This window comes from Garra rufa, chromosome 18 (genome assembly GCF_049309525.1).
Source record: "Garra rufa chromosome 18, GarRuf1.0, whole genome shotgun sequence".
Classification (NCBI taxonomy): Eukaryota; Metazoa; Chordata; class Actinopteri; order Cypriniformes; family Cyprinidae; genus Garra; species Garra rufa.
The window spans coordinates 40,918,160-40,934,120 of NC_133378.1; the positions used below are offsets into that span (position 1 = coordinate 40,918,160).

General features: G+C 33.6%; 1 protein-coding gene across 1 annotated transcript in view; it reads right to left on the reverse strand.

Annotated features, from left to right (window-relative positions):
- Positions 1 to 15,961, reverse strand: part of col24a1 (collagen type XXIV alpha 1) — a 34,873-nt gene that overhangs the window by 16,145 nt on the left and 2,767 nt on the right. The window contains exons 4-16 of the mRNA XM_073823335.1: positions 14,733 to 14,840; positions 14,573 to 14,626; positions 14,174 to 14,281; positions 13,239 to 13,292; positions 12,999 to 13,052; positions 12,715 to 12,771; positions 12,528 to 12,581; positions 10,449 to 10,502; positions 10,007 to 10,060; positions 7,968 to 8,021; positions 6,485 to 6,592; positions 323 to 430; positions 109 to 216 (exon numbers count right to left, since the gene is read on the reverse strand). Of these exons, the coding sequence (XP_073679436.1) occupies positions 109 to 216; positions 323 to 430; positions 6,485 to 6,592; positions 7,968 to 8,021; positions 10,007 to 10,060; positions 10,449 to 10,502; positions 12,528 to 12,581; positions 12,715 to 12,771; positions 12,999 to 13,052; positions 13,239 to 13,292; positions 14,174 to 14,281; positions 14,573 to 14,626; positions 14,733 to 14,840 (975 nt within the window). The remainder of the gene's footprint in view (positions 1 to 108; positions 217 to 322; positions 431 to 6,484; positions 6,593 to 7,967; positions 8,022 to 10,006; positions 10,061 to 10,448; positions 10,503 to 12,527; positions 12,582 to 12,714; positions 12,772 to 12,998; positions 13,053 to 13,238; positions 13,293 to 14,173; positions 14,282 to 14,572; positions 14,627 to 14,732; positions 14,841 to 15,961) is intronic.

Consider the following 15,961-nt stretch of genomic DNA (forward strand, 5'->3'; position numbering starts at 1 on the left):
ATACCATGGTACCTTTCAGTAAGTGTGGCCTAAAACAGCATGACTATCAAATAATGATGGCTGATGGGAAATTGAGTAAATATACAAATGAAAAATGACAACACTCACTGGTTCTCCTTTGGCACCTTGCTCTCCCTTCACGCCCTGGTCTCCCGTCGCCCCCTCCATGCCTTTAGCACCAGCCGGTCCTCTGTCGCCAGGTAAACCCATCTCGCCCTGAACAGGTCACAGAGGTCAAAGGTCAAGCATACTGTAGTATACATTGCACATTTGGCCATATATAATACATTAGGAAAGAATTATGTTTTCATTCGTTTTTGACCTTTGACCCTGCTGGCCCTCTCTCTCCGATGACACCAGGAAGTCCGAGCTCACCCCTCGGGCCAGGAAGTCCCGCCCTTCCCTCCAGACCGGTATCACCGCGCTGACCCTGCACACACGCGTCAATCAAAGTAGCAGCCAATCAGAGCTCAGCACAGAATCCAAAACAACAATCCAATGCAATTCCTAGAAAAACATGTTGCAAAAAACACAAGCGTCGATTCATGTTGAAGCTCCAAGCTGTAATTATAACAGATAAAACACAAAAGTAAACTGATGGATGGCTCTGCATGTCAGTCGGATGAAACATTACACTTCCTCACGCTTTAATGTGCTGAAACCAAGACAAGGTTTTCATTGTGGAGAATAAACACATCAAAAGAGACGGAAAGAGACTGAGCTGATGAACGACAGCGCTGGCTCTGGGATTCGTCTGTGTGAGCTTATGAGGGTAACATCAAACACAGAGACAGACCGAATTAAACATGCGGCGACACACGGCTTTAATACAATGATGTTTACAGAAAGAAACACTGACAGAGACCATATCAGATACCACTATGATCATTAAGAAATAGTTCATGTAAACACTAGGATTATTATTGTTCAATAAAACAAGCTATTTTTATTAGCTGAAACAAAATAAATGTTAACTGATATATATTAGGGCTGTCAATCGATTATTTTTTTTTTTTAAATCGCGATTAATCGCATGGTTGTCATGAGTTAACTCACGATTAATCGCACATTTTATCTGTTCTAAATGTACCTTAAATTAATACTTTAGGGTGTTACTGAACCTCTAATAGTCTTGGCCATCTTTGTGGAGAGCAACAATTCTGATTCTCAAATCCTCAGAGAGTTCTTTGCCATGAGATGCCATGTTGAACATCCAGTGGTCAGTATGAGAGAATTGTACTTAAAGGTGCAGTGTGTAATACAGTGTTGTTTTCATCAAACGATAACGATGACGAAATCATTTCGTTGACGCCACTTTTTTTCATGACGAAAACGAGACGATGACGAGATAAAAATGGCTCGTTGATGACTAAAACATGACGAGACGTGTGTGAGTTTTCGTTGACGAGACGAGAATAGACGAAAATGTTAGTGGGCGGTCCGTCAGACGTTTAAAATGCATGACATTTCCGCTTATTGTGCATGCCAATCAAAACCGAAAAAAGTACCTGCCGCTATGGCAAGCCGTTTTAGCATTAAATACTCTTTGCTATACTAGTATGGCAAGCCATATTAGCATTAAATACTCTTTGCTATACTAGTATGGCAAGCCGTTTTAGCATTAAATACTCTTTGCTATACTAGTATGGCAAGCCGTTTTAGCATTAAATACTCTTTGCTATACTAGTATGGCAAGCCGTTTTAACATTAAATACTCTTTGCTATACTAGTATGGCAAGCCGTTTTAGCATTAAATACTCTTTGCTATACTAGTATGGCAAGCCGTGTTAGCATTAAATACTCTTTGCTATACTAGTATGGCAAGCCATTTTAGCATTAAATACTCTTTGCTATACTAGTATGGCAAGCCGTTTTAGCATTAAATACTCTTTGCTATACTAGTATGGCAAGCCGTTTTAGCATTAAATACTCTTTGCTATACTAGTATGGCAAGCCGTTTTAGCATTAAATACTCTTTGCTATACTAGTATGGCAAGCCGTTTTAGCATTCCATCCTTGTTTGTCTTTTATGTTCTAAAACCATTCCTTCATTATTGTAATTATTGGTGAAAATAGTCGATCCGGAAGCTCACATTGTGTTGAACTATAGATCTGCTATTTTCACAACTTATAAGTGACACTACCCAACAGCAAAATACTTACTGACCTACATTAATTTGTTAAAAGACTACTTTTTCCCCTTTTTTTGACTAAAACTAGACTAAAACCTTTTTGACTTTTCGTCGACTAAAATTGGACTAAAACTATCACATATAGAAGTGACTAAAATTTGACTAAAACTAATAACCATTTTAGTCCAAAAGACTAAGACTAAGACTAAATCTAAGATGGTTGTCAAAAACAACACTGGTGTAATATTTAAGATGAAATATAATATACATAACTATGTTTTCAGGGGTGTATAAATGCCTTACTTAATGAACCATTATGCTTTTATTACCTTAGAATTATCAGTTTATATCTACACACACCGCGGGTCCCCTCACATGGAAGTCGCCGTTATGTTTCTACAGTAGCCCTGAACGGACAAACTGCTCTACAGATCGCGTTTCATCACTGTTGTTCTTTGTGAAAAACACTGACACAATGATGAACAAGTAACATTAACATTAGGGGACATTCGTCAGTCGTCTCACTAGAGGAACATTTAGAAGGGACTGTGTTATTAATTTCAGAAAAACTGCTTTTAGTCAGTCTGCCTTCTCGATTAAAGCCTCGAAAGAATGGAATGACATCCCAACGTCAATTAGAGAATTAAATAGTTATAATGAATTTCGTTCTTCTTTTAAAACTTGGCTTTTTAGCATGCAAATATGTCAACATTAATTTTTTTTTGTGTGTTGCTTTTGGAAATTGTAGGGTTTGTTGTATTATGTTATATTTTGTTATGTTTGATTAAATTGTTGTATTTGCATTGTATTTTTAGGTTGCCTGTTGTACATCTGGCCTAGGACTGCAGATGAAAATTAGCCTTTTGGCTAACTCTGGCATATTTTGACTTGTCATGTTAATATGCATTGTCCTTGTAATAAACTAAAAAAACAAACAAACATATATATGTATATATATATGTGACCCTAGACCACAAAACCAGTCTTAAGTCGCTTTGTAGCAATAGCCAAAAATACATTGTATGGGTCAAAATTATAGATTTTTCTTTTATGCGAAAGATCATTAGGAAATTAAGTAAAGATCATGTTCCATGAAGATTTTTTGTAAAATTCCTACTGTAAACATATCAAAATGTAATTTTTGATTAGTAATATGCATTGTTAAGAACCTAATTTGGACAACTTTAAAGGTGATTTTCTCAGGATTTTGATTTTTTGCCAAATATTGTCCAATACTAACAAGCCATACATCAATAGAAAGCTTATTTACTGAGCTTTCATATTATATATACATCTCAGTTTTGTAAAATTTAATCTTATGACTGGTTTTGTGGTCCAGGGTCACATATATATGTGTGTCAAAGCAAATAAAACTTAAATAAAGATTTTTAAAAATAAAACTAAATGTTTTAAAAAAAACTATATGGACATTTAAAAAAATATAAAAAAATAACAGTTAATCAGTTTTTTTTTTTGTAAATAGTTTAGTTTAAAAATATATATACACACACACACACACATATACATACATATATAGTTGCCAAAGCAGCAGTTTTAAAACTATAACTGAAATAAAAAAAAAAATTAAAAAAAAAAAAAATATATAAAAAATAGGTCAAATTGCAGATTTTTTTATGCCAAAAATCATTATGATATTAAGTAAAGATCACGTTCCATGCAGATATTTTGTACATTTCCTACCATAAATATATCAAAACATAATTTTTGATTAGTAATATCAATGGTTAACTTCATTTGGACAACTTAAAAGGCGATTTTCTCAATATTTAGATTTTTTCACCCGATTCCAGATCTTTCAGTCAAATATTGTCCATAAATCAATGCAAAGCTTATTTAAAACTTATCTCAATTTAAAAGGTGGCCCTTATGACTGGTTTTGCGGTGCAGGGTCACACATTATATTTCATTATTCGTTTTTAAAGGTATAGACCAGATAAAAGCATCATACAGTGCTTATCAAACATGCTCCTCCATCACTAATGTTTAAAAGCATCCCAGGATGCATCAGATGAAGTTGGTAGATGAACGTCCAGAGAAGAGCCGGAATCCAGCTCAAATAGCGTTAAGAGTTTAAAGAGTTTTCTTATGTGTTCATGGTTTGAGCACTACATCACTCCCAGATGCCTGTTCGTGTTATTTCAGAGTTTTCAACACTTCTCTGTTATTCTAACATGTGCAAAACACTCTTGAGCGTAGTGAACATGGCTCTGGTACCACGGTATTCCCTCGTTAGAGTGTTTTCAAACAGCCTATAAATGCATCACTCATCTGGCTGTCAGTTATATAACGCAGTCACAGCAGCTGAACGCCTCTAATGACCCTTGGGCAGTCCTGTACAGCTTTTACACACGGGACCGGAGGAAAGAGCTGAGAAATGAGAGACAGAAGGCAATACTGCTGAATCAGCTAAACATCTGCGAACGTTTACCAGCAGAAAAGCCACAAACAGCTCAAAATATGAGTTACATAACAGCGCTCGCTCATCAGACGCATGCCAATATGAATCAATCACGTTAAATCGACATCTGATCAGCTGCATTTACATCAACGTCTGATTAAGAGCCATTCATTAGTGCAAGTTATTTTTAAGGAACTAATGTTTATCTTCACAGCCTTTCATCCAAGTCTAATGGCTGTCCTGTTCATCATCAAGAAAATCATGTCTGGATTAGAAACATCCTCATTTCTGACTTGGGCTGCTTCATGCAGATTTTCGAGGATTCTGTGAAGGCTTGATTATATTTAGGTTATTTTACATCAAAAAACAGAATGTGGAGAAGTGGAATATGGTAAAAAAATATATATATATATTTTTGGATTAATTTAACACACTAACATTGAATCAAGTTGATGCATGTCATTCAACAAGACTAGTGTGCAAAGAAATCACAAATTAATACAGAACAATCTGAGAAATTGCAATTTAATACAGCAATTAAATACAGTAAATATAATATGAAAAACCACAGCCCTCAAAGATATATTAAAATACTATTTCATTCTTTATACTTAAAGTTTTACATTTAATTAAATGTGATACTTGCCGTTTCATTGTAATTCTTTGTGAAAGAAAAATATTAGGCTACTTTTACGTATTTTTATTCACTTTTCATTTTCATTTCGAGTATTAAAATGACTAAAAATAAAATAAAAATGAATAGAAAAATATATAGACTTAAAAAATAATAACATAATACTACAAACTTATTTTATTTCAAATGTCTAATTTTCCATTTATTTTAGTTACTAATAAAAAAACGAATAAAGTATATCAACAAATTTAAACATTTCTACTTTGCATTAAGTTTAAGTTAAAGTGTTAAAATTACTAAAAGTGAGAAAAAAACATATAGACTAAAATAGAAAACAATAAAAAGTAACAATATATAACAAATGTATTTCATTTAGTTGCAACAAGACAAGTCTAATATTCAAGTAGTTTATAATTAAGTACAAAATAAATACATGAACTAATTAATAAACAAATAAATAAACTAACAAATAAATCAATAAATAAATAAACTGACAAACATTAGTTAAATAAATAAAACTTAAAAAAAATCTTAATACATATATATAGATGAATGGACGAATAATACAAATAAAATTTTATTTTGTATTTTATTTAAGCTGAAGTACTACAATTATTATATTATATTATATTATATTATATTATATTATATTATATTATATTATATTATATTATACTGACATTGAAAAAAATCTAAATAAATAAATAAATACATTTACAAGTGAATGGACAAATAAATAAATACATAAATATAAATAAAACCCTAAAATCTAATAAAACAGACTTAAAATAATAATAATAATAATAATAATAATAAATGGGCAAATAATAAATATATAAATATAAAACCTTAAAGTTTAATAAAACATAAACGTAATCATTTTATTTGATTTTTTATTTAAGCTGAAGTAGTGAAATTATTATATTAAATTATTCTGACTATTCTACTAAAACTTTAATATTAAATAAAAACAGAAAAAAAAATGGTAAACACCACCAGTCATATTTAATCCAATGTGTTACTTGCCTTTTATTGTTATTATTAGCAAATTCTCCTACACAATTTTTTTTTTTATGAAGTGTACATTTAAAGTCACAGAAGTCTTAATATAATTTCCCCAAAACAAGGACTGAATACAACCGAGACTTTATGGAATGCTTTGACATAACGTTCAGACATGACAGAACTTCTGAAATGTCATTAAACTGGCATCAAAATGATGTTTTAGCAGAACATGAAAAGCAGCATTTCCCTGTAACCGTGTATTGCATGTGGTGTGTGTTGTTTTTTCACACTCACTGTTCGGCCTTTCGTTCCAGGCGGACCCGGTAAACCAGGAAGACCGGAAAGCCCGTCGGATCCGGGATACCCGTCCGTCCCTCTGGGCCCTGGCAAACCAACCAGACCCTAAAACATAAATGTAGACATTTAGAGAGAGTCACGTGACCACAACAACATCCTGTGAGGAGCTGAGCCTGTAGCTGCTGTTTACACACAAATTGACCATATGCACATGTATAAAACAAGTTTGTGTTGGCTAAATAAAGGCTATTTAATAGCTTTTACACTTCAAGATAAGGTAGTTATTAAATTATATAAAATATTTCAAATTCACATCAATTCATATTGAATGCATTATTTAATTCTTCTACCATTAATATTGAACTTATTTAATTTGTAGTGAACTATATATAAGTATTTAAATTATTCACCCCTATAGGCTGTTTGTGTCTGAGCTTATTTTTTATTCATTTTAATGACTTTCTGCACTTGCTATACTATATACTTCAGTAAAAGTACTACAGTTTATTATACTAGTAATTTTATAATAAATCGAAAAAACTAGGGAGTTGCCGCCAATGAGTGACAATGATTGATCCTCTGCTGCCATCTTCTGGTTATAAGGTCATTTCATGTCATTTTTATTTTACAAACACATTATTTTCTGCGAAAAGACATTTTTTCCATAAATGAAAAGTGAATCTTCACTTCAGTAGCACTTACACACACCAAACTTGACATTTTTATTCCTGTCTATATCCTGAAGGTTTTTACAGAGGGATTTGTTGATATATAATTGGCTTGATTTTATACAACATTTTATTCCTCAAGAAATGGTAAAAAAATATAGTGTTTTCTGTCTGTTCTAAGTTTTTTCTGAATTATGTCGTGACGAAATGAGATACCTAAAATCCCCTCTGTAAAAATTTTTGACGCTAATATGTAAAAAAAATTACAGGAATTTTGAAACTGACTTCACCCAGTGTTTCGATTTTTGTACTAGAAATGTATGCAAATTAGTGCACATTTCATTAAATAATGCCTTGTTTGCATATTTAAACATAACATTTTAGAAAACTTGTAATGCAAAAAAATGTCAAAGTAATCAATCAGTTGGGTTAGTCATAACTATTAGTTATTTTTTTAACCTATTCACCTGAAGTCTCACCTTGAATTAAATTTAAAAAAATATTGCAAATATTTAAAATATATAAAAAAGTATAATTTAAAAATAAAAGGCAAATCTATTTTTCAATTCAAATTTTTGAGTGCAGTAATCTAATCCGTTTAATTTATGTATGACTAACAAATACAAATTACATTAATTTTGTTTATATTAAAACTGTGTAAGTATATATGCAATTGGAATACATACATCTTAAATTGTGTCCTAAATATTCGATTTATTTCTTTATTTTTTATGCAATTTTTACATCATGATTTTCTGATTGATTTGTGCAGTTACTTGTGCAAACATTAAACTGTGGTGTAAAATACTCACCTCAAGACCTGGAGCTCCAGCAAGACCTCGGGATCCTTTCTTTCCAGCGACTCCCTAAACACACACACACACAATTATTCAGTAGCCTTATATAAATCTCTGTTATCCTAGAAAGATTGGAGTGAATTAAAAGATTTTTTATCCATGACGTGATAAAGAAAATGATATAATCTCTTTTTCAAAGCACAAAATTCTTTTGATGCTCTGGATAACAGAGGAAACTGATTTGATCGCATGGGCAGCCAAGCGCTGTGATACTGTTTTTGCTGTGATTTTTAAAGCTGTTCACTGGCTAATATCAGGATGTAATATTTGTGACAGTGAATGTGGCTCTCTGAGAGTTTACAGGAGCTTTCCAAGATGGACTTGCAAAAAGAAACACACGCAACCTGCCGTTGACTTTTGTTGATTGTAAATGAAGCTATTTGTTTGCTACAGTTTATACAGTATATACATTTATGTTTCTGTAGCTGTATGAAAAGATTCCAAATGTTAAAAATGCTACATTGTTGTCACATGACCTTGTTATGTTGCATGCTTAATTCTTCTTGAAAATATTGTGTTATTTTGCACTGTGGCGCAATTTTAAGGGTAGAGATGTTTATTTTTGGAAGCTTGGTAAAATAAGTCAAAACATGGAAATGACAAAATTACAAAAACTTAAAATAAAGTTCAAGCGCATTGTATTGTGAGCACCATGTCAGGGTCATTACAGTTTTATATAACATTTTTATTATTTAAAATAACATTTAACTGAAATGAAATCGAACATTAAAAAAAAACTTTTTTATTTTATTTGGTGTAACAAATAAAACTAAATAGAAAGAAAAAAAAGAAAAAAATATCTAAAATGTAAACTAAAATTTAAAAATAACACAAATAAATATTAAATACAAATCTTTAAAAAATGTTTTAGTGTTATGTTTGTATCAATGAGATAATATTGTAGTTTTATTAATATTTTAAACATTGTTTTATTTTTGTATTATTAAATTAAAAATATTTTATTTAATTGTAGCTTAAGTGTTAATGTTTTTTTTATTAATTTCTTTAAAATTTTGATGTGTTTTGTCATATATATATGGTCTTTTTTTTTATTTTTACTTCAGTTTTAGTTATTTTAATACAGCAAGTAGTTATTTTTTTATATATTTTATGTCAGTTTATGTTTTAGGTACCAAAAAATTAATTCTTTATGGTTTTCATTTAAATTTTCTGTTAACATTTTAAAATAAGGTTCCTTTTGTTAACATTAGTAAACTACATTAGTTAAGATGAACAAAGAAAAAATACTTGAACAGCATTAATTAATCTCTCAATTCATATTAATTGCAACATTAACTAATACTTTATTAAAATCCAAAATTTTATCCATTATTAATTAATGGACCTAAGCTTAACATGAACTTACTAGAAACAATTGTACTTTTTATAAATTAACATGAATAAATTCTGTAACAAATGTATTGCTTAATGTTAGTTAATATTATTTTGTGCATTAACTAATGTTATCTAATGAACCTTATTGTGAAGTGTTAGCATTTTTGACCCTGGAGCACAAAACCAGTCATAAGTACAGTACAAAAATACATTGTATGGGTCAAAATTAACGATTTTTCTTTTATGTCAAAAATCATTAGGATATTAAGTAAAGATTATGTTCCCTGAAAATAGTTTGTAAATTTTCTATTGTAAATATATCAAAATTTAATTTTTGATTAGTAATATGCATTGCTAAGAACTTCATTTAAACAACTTTAAAGGCGGCTTTCTCAGTATTTAGAGTTTTTTGCACCCTCATACTTCAGATTTTCAAATAGTTGTATCTCGACCAAATATTGTCCTTAACAAACCATACATCAATGGAAAGCTTATTCATTCAGTAATTAATAACTGGTTTTGTCGTTGAGGGTCAGATTTGAGTTTTACTGAACTATAATAACCCTCCTAGCAGTTCATGCTGGTGTTCCATATGTACACGCTATATGAGCTACCTATTGCAGAAATACTATACTATACACACTTAGACACACACAAACCTGAATTCCCATCTCGCCCTTGGGTCCTGCTTCACCAGGAAGCCCAGGAGATCCCTGGGTAAAGCAAACAAACAAAAACACTGAAAATATCATGTTTTAATTTCATTATGCAAGCAGACAATTTAGTGTGATGTTCCTCTGGTCCGGAGACGTGTGGCCAGTGTCCAAAATTAACCAGAGGGGAAAAAAAATGCAAACATTGGCTTTGTTATGTCAAATTTTCCGGTAACTTAATTAGGAGAGTTATGCAACCAAAACTCTGCTCCAAATTCTACTGAGCAGTCTACCTAGGCAGCTTTTTAGGGAATCGTGGGGTACAAAGGCATGCATCAGACACACTCAACATGCTAAGGTCAAGCTCTATCATGAGCTGAATTTCATCATGCACAGGTTGCTGTCTATGTAGGACAGAGCTGCAGTGCTGGTCACATATCAGACTTACAGGAGATCCCTGCTGACCGATGGCTCCACGGGCGCCTGGGACCCCTGCGTGACCCTAAAACACACAAACACACACATTACTGCAGTGCTCACATAACAAACATGAATATGAGCGTCGACTGTTTGTTATGAAAACAGGCCTGCAGCCCTGCAGATCCAGATCAGCTCAATCTAGATCAACTCTAAAGAAAACATCTGAAGAACAATCAGCAGAAGAGCACAGCTGAAGTCTCCAGTGCTTGAAAAAGACCGTTATGCTGTTGCTAAGGTGTTTTAAGTACATCCTAGCAACTCCACGGGAATAGTGATCAGAAACTGCATAGCAACACCCTAACAACCACAAAGCAGCATGATACAAAAAGCACTCAGAAAACCTGCATAGCAATACTCCTACTGCTGTGTGGTTTCTAGGGTGCTGCTATCCAGTTTCCAAGGTGCTTGAGTGGTTGCTAGGGTGTTGCTATGGAGTTTCTAATCATGTTGCTGTGTGGTTGTTAGGGTGTTGCTATGCCGTTTCTGATCATGTTGCTTTGAAGTTGTTAGGGTCTTGCTATGCAGTTTCTGATCATGTTGCTGTGTGGTTGTTAGGGTGTTGCTATGCAGTTTCTGATCATGTTGCCGTGTGGTTGTTAGGGTGTTGCTATGCCGTTTCTGATCATGTTGCTTTGAAGTTGTTAGGGTCTTGCTATGCAGTTTCTGATCATGTTGCTGTGTGGTTGATAGGGTGTTGCTATGCCTTTTCTGATCATGTTGCCGTGTGGTTGTTAGGGTGTTGCTATGCAGTTTCTGATCATGTTGCCGTGTGTTTGTTAGGGTGTTGCTATGCAGTTTCTGATCATGTTGCCGTGTGGTTGTTAGGGTGTTGCTATGCAGTTTCTGATCATGTTGCCGTGTGGTTGTTAGGGTGTTGCTATGCAGTTTCTGATCATGTTGCCGTGTGGTTGTTAGGGTGTTGCTATGCAGTTTCTTATAATGTTGCTTTGAAGTTGTTAGGGTCTTGCTATGCCTTTTCTGATCATGTTGCTGTGTGGTTGTTAGGGTGTTGCTATGCAGTTTCTGATCATGTTGCCGTGTGGGTGTTAGGGTGTTGCTATGCAATTTCTGATCATCTTTCTGTGGAGTTGCTAGGGTGTTGCTATGCAGTTTCTGATCATCTTTCTGGGGAGTTGCTAGGGTGTTGCTATGCAGTTTCTGATCATCTTTCTGTGGAGTTGCTAAGGTGTTGCTATGCAGTTTCCAAGGTGCTTGAGTGGTTGTTAGGGTGTAGCTATTCAGTTTCTCAACATATTGCTGTGTGGATGCTAGGGTGTTTCTATGCAGTTTCTGATAATGTTTCTGTGCAGTTGCTAGGGTGTTGCTATGCAGTTTCTCATATTGCTGTGTGTTGCTATGCAGTTTCCAAGGTGTTTGAGTGATTGCTGGGGTGTAGCTATGCAGTTTCTCAACATATTGCTGAGTGGTTGCTAGGGTGTTGCTAGGCAGTTTCCAAGTTGCTTGAATGGTTGTTAGGGTGTATCTATGCAGTTTCTCAACATACTGCTGTCTGGTTGCTAGGGTTTTGCTATGCAGTTTCTAATCATCTTTCTGATCATCTTCTTTAAAAATGTGTCATATTATTATGTGTTTTAATGTGTTATTTTAGTATCAAGATATTATAGTTTTTATATATTTATTTTTGTTTCAAAATATTTTATTTCATTTCAGCACAAGTTGTAATTATTTTGTTGTGTTTTTATCATTTTGCATTTTATATATTTGTTAGGGTTGTTAGGTTGTTGCAGTTTCTGGGGTATTCTGAGTTGTTTTTATTATGTTGTTGTGTGGTTGCTAGGGTGTTGCTATGCAGTTTCTGATCATATTGCTGTGTGGTTGCTAAGCAGTTTCTGAGGTGTTCTGAGTGTTTTTTTTATCATGTTGCAGTGAAGTCACTAGGGTGTTGGTATGCAGTTTCCAAGCTGTTTGAGCGGTTGCTAGGGTGTTGCTACACAGCTTCTGAGGTGTTCTGAGTGGTAGTAAAGCTAGTTATCAAAGAGGAATGATTTTCACAAAGCATGAAACTCCTCTTCAAAGAGACACTAACCTGATATCCCTTATCTCCTGCTTCCCCACGTTCGCCCTTCTCTCCTGGAGCGCCCTACATGCATACAAACACTGATATGTTGTCTTATTTCTTCAATACAGTGATGTAAATATCACCGGCTCTTTATTTAGTAATTTCAGTACAGGTGTTGGACAAAAACAGGAAGTTAAAGGAAATTAAGACCTACTGGTTCACCTAAGGGCCCGGACGGTCCCACAGTTTTACTGTCTTCTCCTGGGTAACCCTGAGAAACACATAATCAGTCAAACTAAGAATCTAACACTATTTTTTTTTTTTTTAACTCTGGCTTTATACCAATTATAAAAAGCTTTCACACTATGATTACTGCTTTGGAAAAAAACAAATTTGCATACACTGCATAGAGTTTTAGGTAATATATGCAATGATTTAACTCAAATGTGGCATTTAAAATTTTGATTATTATTCAAAGATCAAAATATGTGATATAACCTTTTCTCCCTTTGGTCCTGGGGGGCCTGGTGGACCTGGCTTGCCAGCATGACCCTATGGTTAAAAAAGAGAAAAGAAAGATAAAAATTAGATAATTTCTTTGTCTAATACAATATAATATTGTTTCATGAATTTGAATCAGAATAATCTGCAGATATTGAAGCATTTTGAGAAAATTAATTGACTTTTAACTTGTCTGGATGGTCTTTGTTTACTAAAAACAAGACAAAAGACACTCACAGTGTAACCTTGAATTCCCGGCTCTCCCTGAGGTCCCATAACTCCTGGTCGACCCTGGAAGTTAACGAACAAAGCACACACTCATATGTTAGCTTGTGTTTTTCGGCGTACTCGTTGTACCTTAACAAATAACCTTCTAAAAATAACCTGAGTTTCCTGTGCTGAAAAACACATTATTGGATGGAGTCTTAAAAAAAATGACTCCTGCTGCTCATCCCATTATGACTTCTTGGAAAACCATTTGCTTATGAAAACAAGACACTAAGTTTCCCTTACTACACTTGTTTTTACATTTCAGCGATGTCTTAAACCCTGAGGGAAAAGCAGGGGCAAAATAAAACAATCCCAGACATTTTCTCTGCTTATAAAATCTGGCCTAAAACCACCAAATCAGCAGGCGCTTAACTGCACTGTACGAGAAAAGTGGATTATTCCCCAGTATCTCTAAAGGCATTAGTGTAAATCCCATCAAAAAGCTTTGGTTCGACTCCAAATCCCACTAATGTTTACACATGCCTTAATTGAGCCAGTAAAAGCAGCGAGTTTGAGGACAAAACTCACTCTCAGCATGTTAGCAAATGATTACGCTCTTACAACTCACTGTTTCACCAGTACATATGTTTAATCCCTAATTAATCCTACTAACAAAAGTCACATTAGTACTGCAGCTTTTTAGTAAAAAACTACACTATTATCTATGGCTGCTCTAGTGGTGATATCAGATACAGCAGCGGTTGTAAAGTCAAGCTTTAGAATATTCCCAAATGTCTTTTTGTTAATGAATTAAGTGCATCCATATGTATCATTTTGGACTGTATCGTTTGGCACTGCTATTGAACTCCTTTTGTGACGGTGATTAAGTAGCTACTTAATCGTCTTTGGGATTTGCACAGCCATTCCTCATCAGGATACGTTAAAGGAGAAAGCACACTAACTGCGGGTCCTCTGGTTCCACGAGCGCCTTTGAGTCCTCTCTCTCCCGTTTGTCCGATTTCGCCAGGTGAGCCCATTTCTCCCAGGTGACCCGGCGACCCTTTTTCACCCTACAAATGAGGAAGATGTAATCTCACATTACTAACATGTGAGAATGACAAGAAATGTTGAATATAGTGCGAAAATACAGAGCAGGATGGTCCCAAACAAGCCGAAAATGAAGAGGAGTTCCCCAGGGCTCTATTCTGGGACCGTTAAAGATCTGACAAAATGCTGCAAACTGCAAAGACTACTGTCCCTACTTGTATGAAATTAAAATGCAGGAGTTTCTAATGTTGTTTCGATGCACTTTGATGCAATCTTTGGCCAGAATTTATTTTTGGTACAGAATTGCTCGATACCTTCTTTCCTGGACGTCCACGGTTGCCCGGCGGACCCTGTTTGCCCTCGGGTCCCTGATGAAGAAACATCTGTTTTCATTTCACATTTCAAAACAGACTTGCATTATCTAAAGAGCTGTTTAAAGAGATTTTTTCCACTATACACTATTACGGCACTCACCGGGAAGCCTTTTGCGCCGGGATCTCCAAGAGGTCCTAGTGGACCAGAGTCACCAATCTCTCCTCTTTCTCCGGCTTCACCCATTGCTCCACGATCGCCTGGCTCACCCTGAGAAGCAATAACAGAATGAAAACCCAACCTTAAATCAGAATGTTTTCCAAATAAGTGTGGGTTTCGGTACAGTGATTTTGGGAATCAAAACACTACTGAGAATGAAACACAATGTACCCAAGTGCACACTGGGCTAACCAAAGAAAAAACAAAACAAACACCAAATTTGTGTACTGTTGATGCAGAATGTACTGGAATACAATTAAGTCATTATTTGTGAAATTTATTAGCAACTTCTGAGTGAAATCAGAAAGTAACACTGAATTATACATGAAATTTTAAAGTAGAAATATTCTGAAATTTTGAATCTAATAAATGTTTGCATTTATTTGATCCAAAATACAGCAAAAGCAGTAATATTGTAATTTTTATTATATATATATATATATATATATATATATATATATATATATATATATATATATAGCATATATTTTCCAGTCTCCAATGTCACTTGATCCTTCAAAAATGATTCTAATATGATGATCTGCTGCTCAAGTGAAATTTATTATTATTATCAATATTTAAAACAGTTGAGTACATTTTTCAGGATTCTTTGATAAATAGAAAGATCTAAAGCTTTTTTGGGAAAGAAATTATGAAAATCAATACTTTTATTTAGCAAGGATGCTTTAAAATGATCAAAAGTGATGATAAAGACCTTTTTAATATTACAGAATATTTCCATTTCTATATGCTGTTCTTCATATTAGAATGATTCAAATACAAAAATTAAATAAAGCTAAAATAGTAAAGGATCAAACAAAATATATATATTTTTTGTGTTAGATATAAAAAAACAAGTTTAAACACGGCAAAAAATGCTTTTCTTACTTAGATTTTTTGTCTTGTTTCCAGGCAAAAATATCTACAAATTCTTAAATGAAGACAGATTTTCAGAAGTAAAAATTATTGTCTTGTTTTCAGAAAAAAACAAGTCAATATTAAGTGAAACAAGCAAAATAATCTGCCAATGGGGGAAGAAAAATATTCTTGTTTTGTGTTAGAAATAAGTTTTTGCCTAGTTTAGCTTTTTTTATTTATTTTTTGTATTTTAACCTTTTGGGCCCTGATACAACAAAATGAGAATAGAGATTTTAAGACTTTGATTGATACTG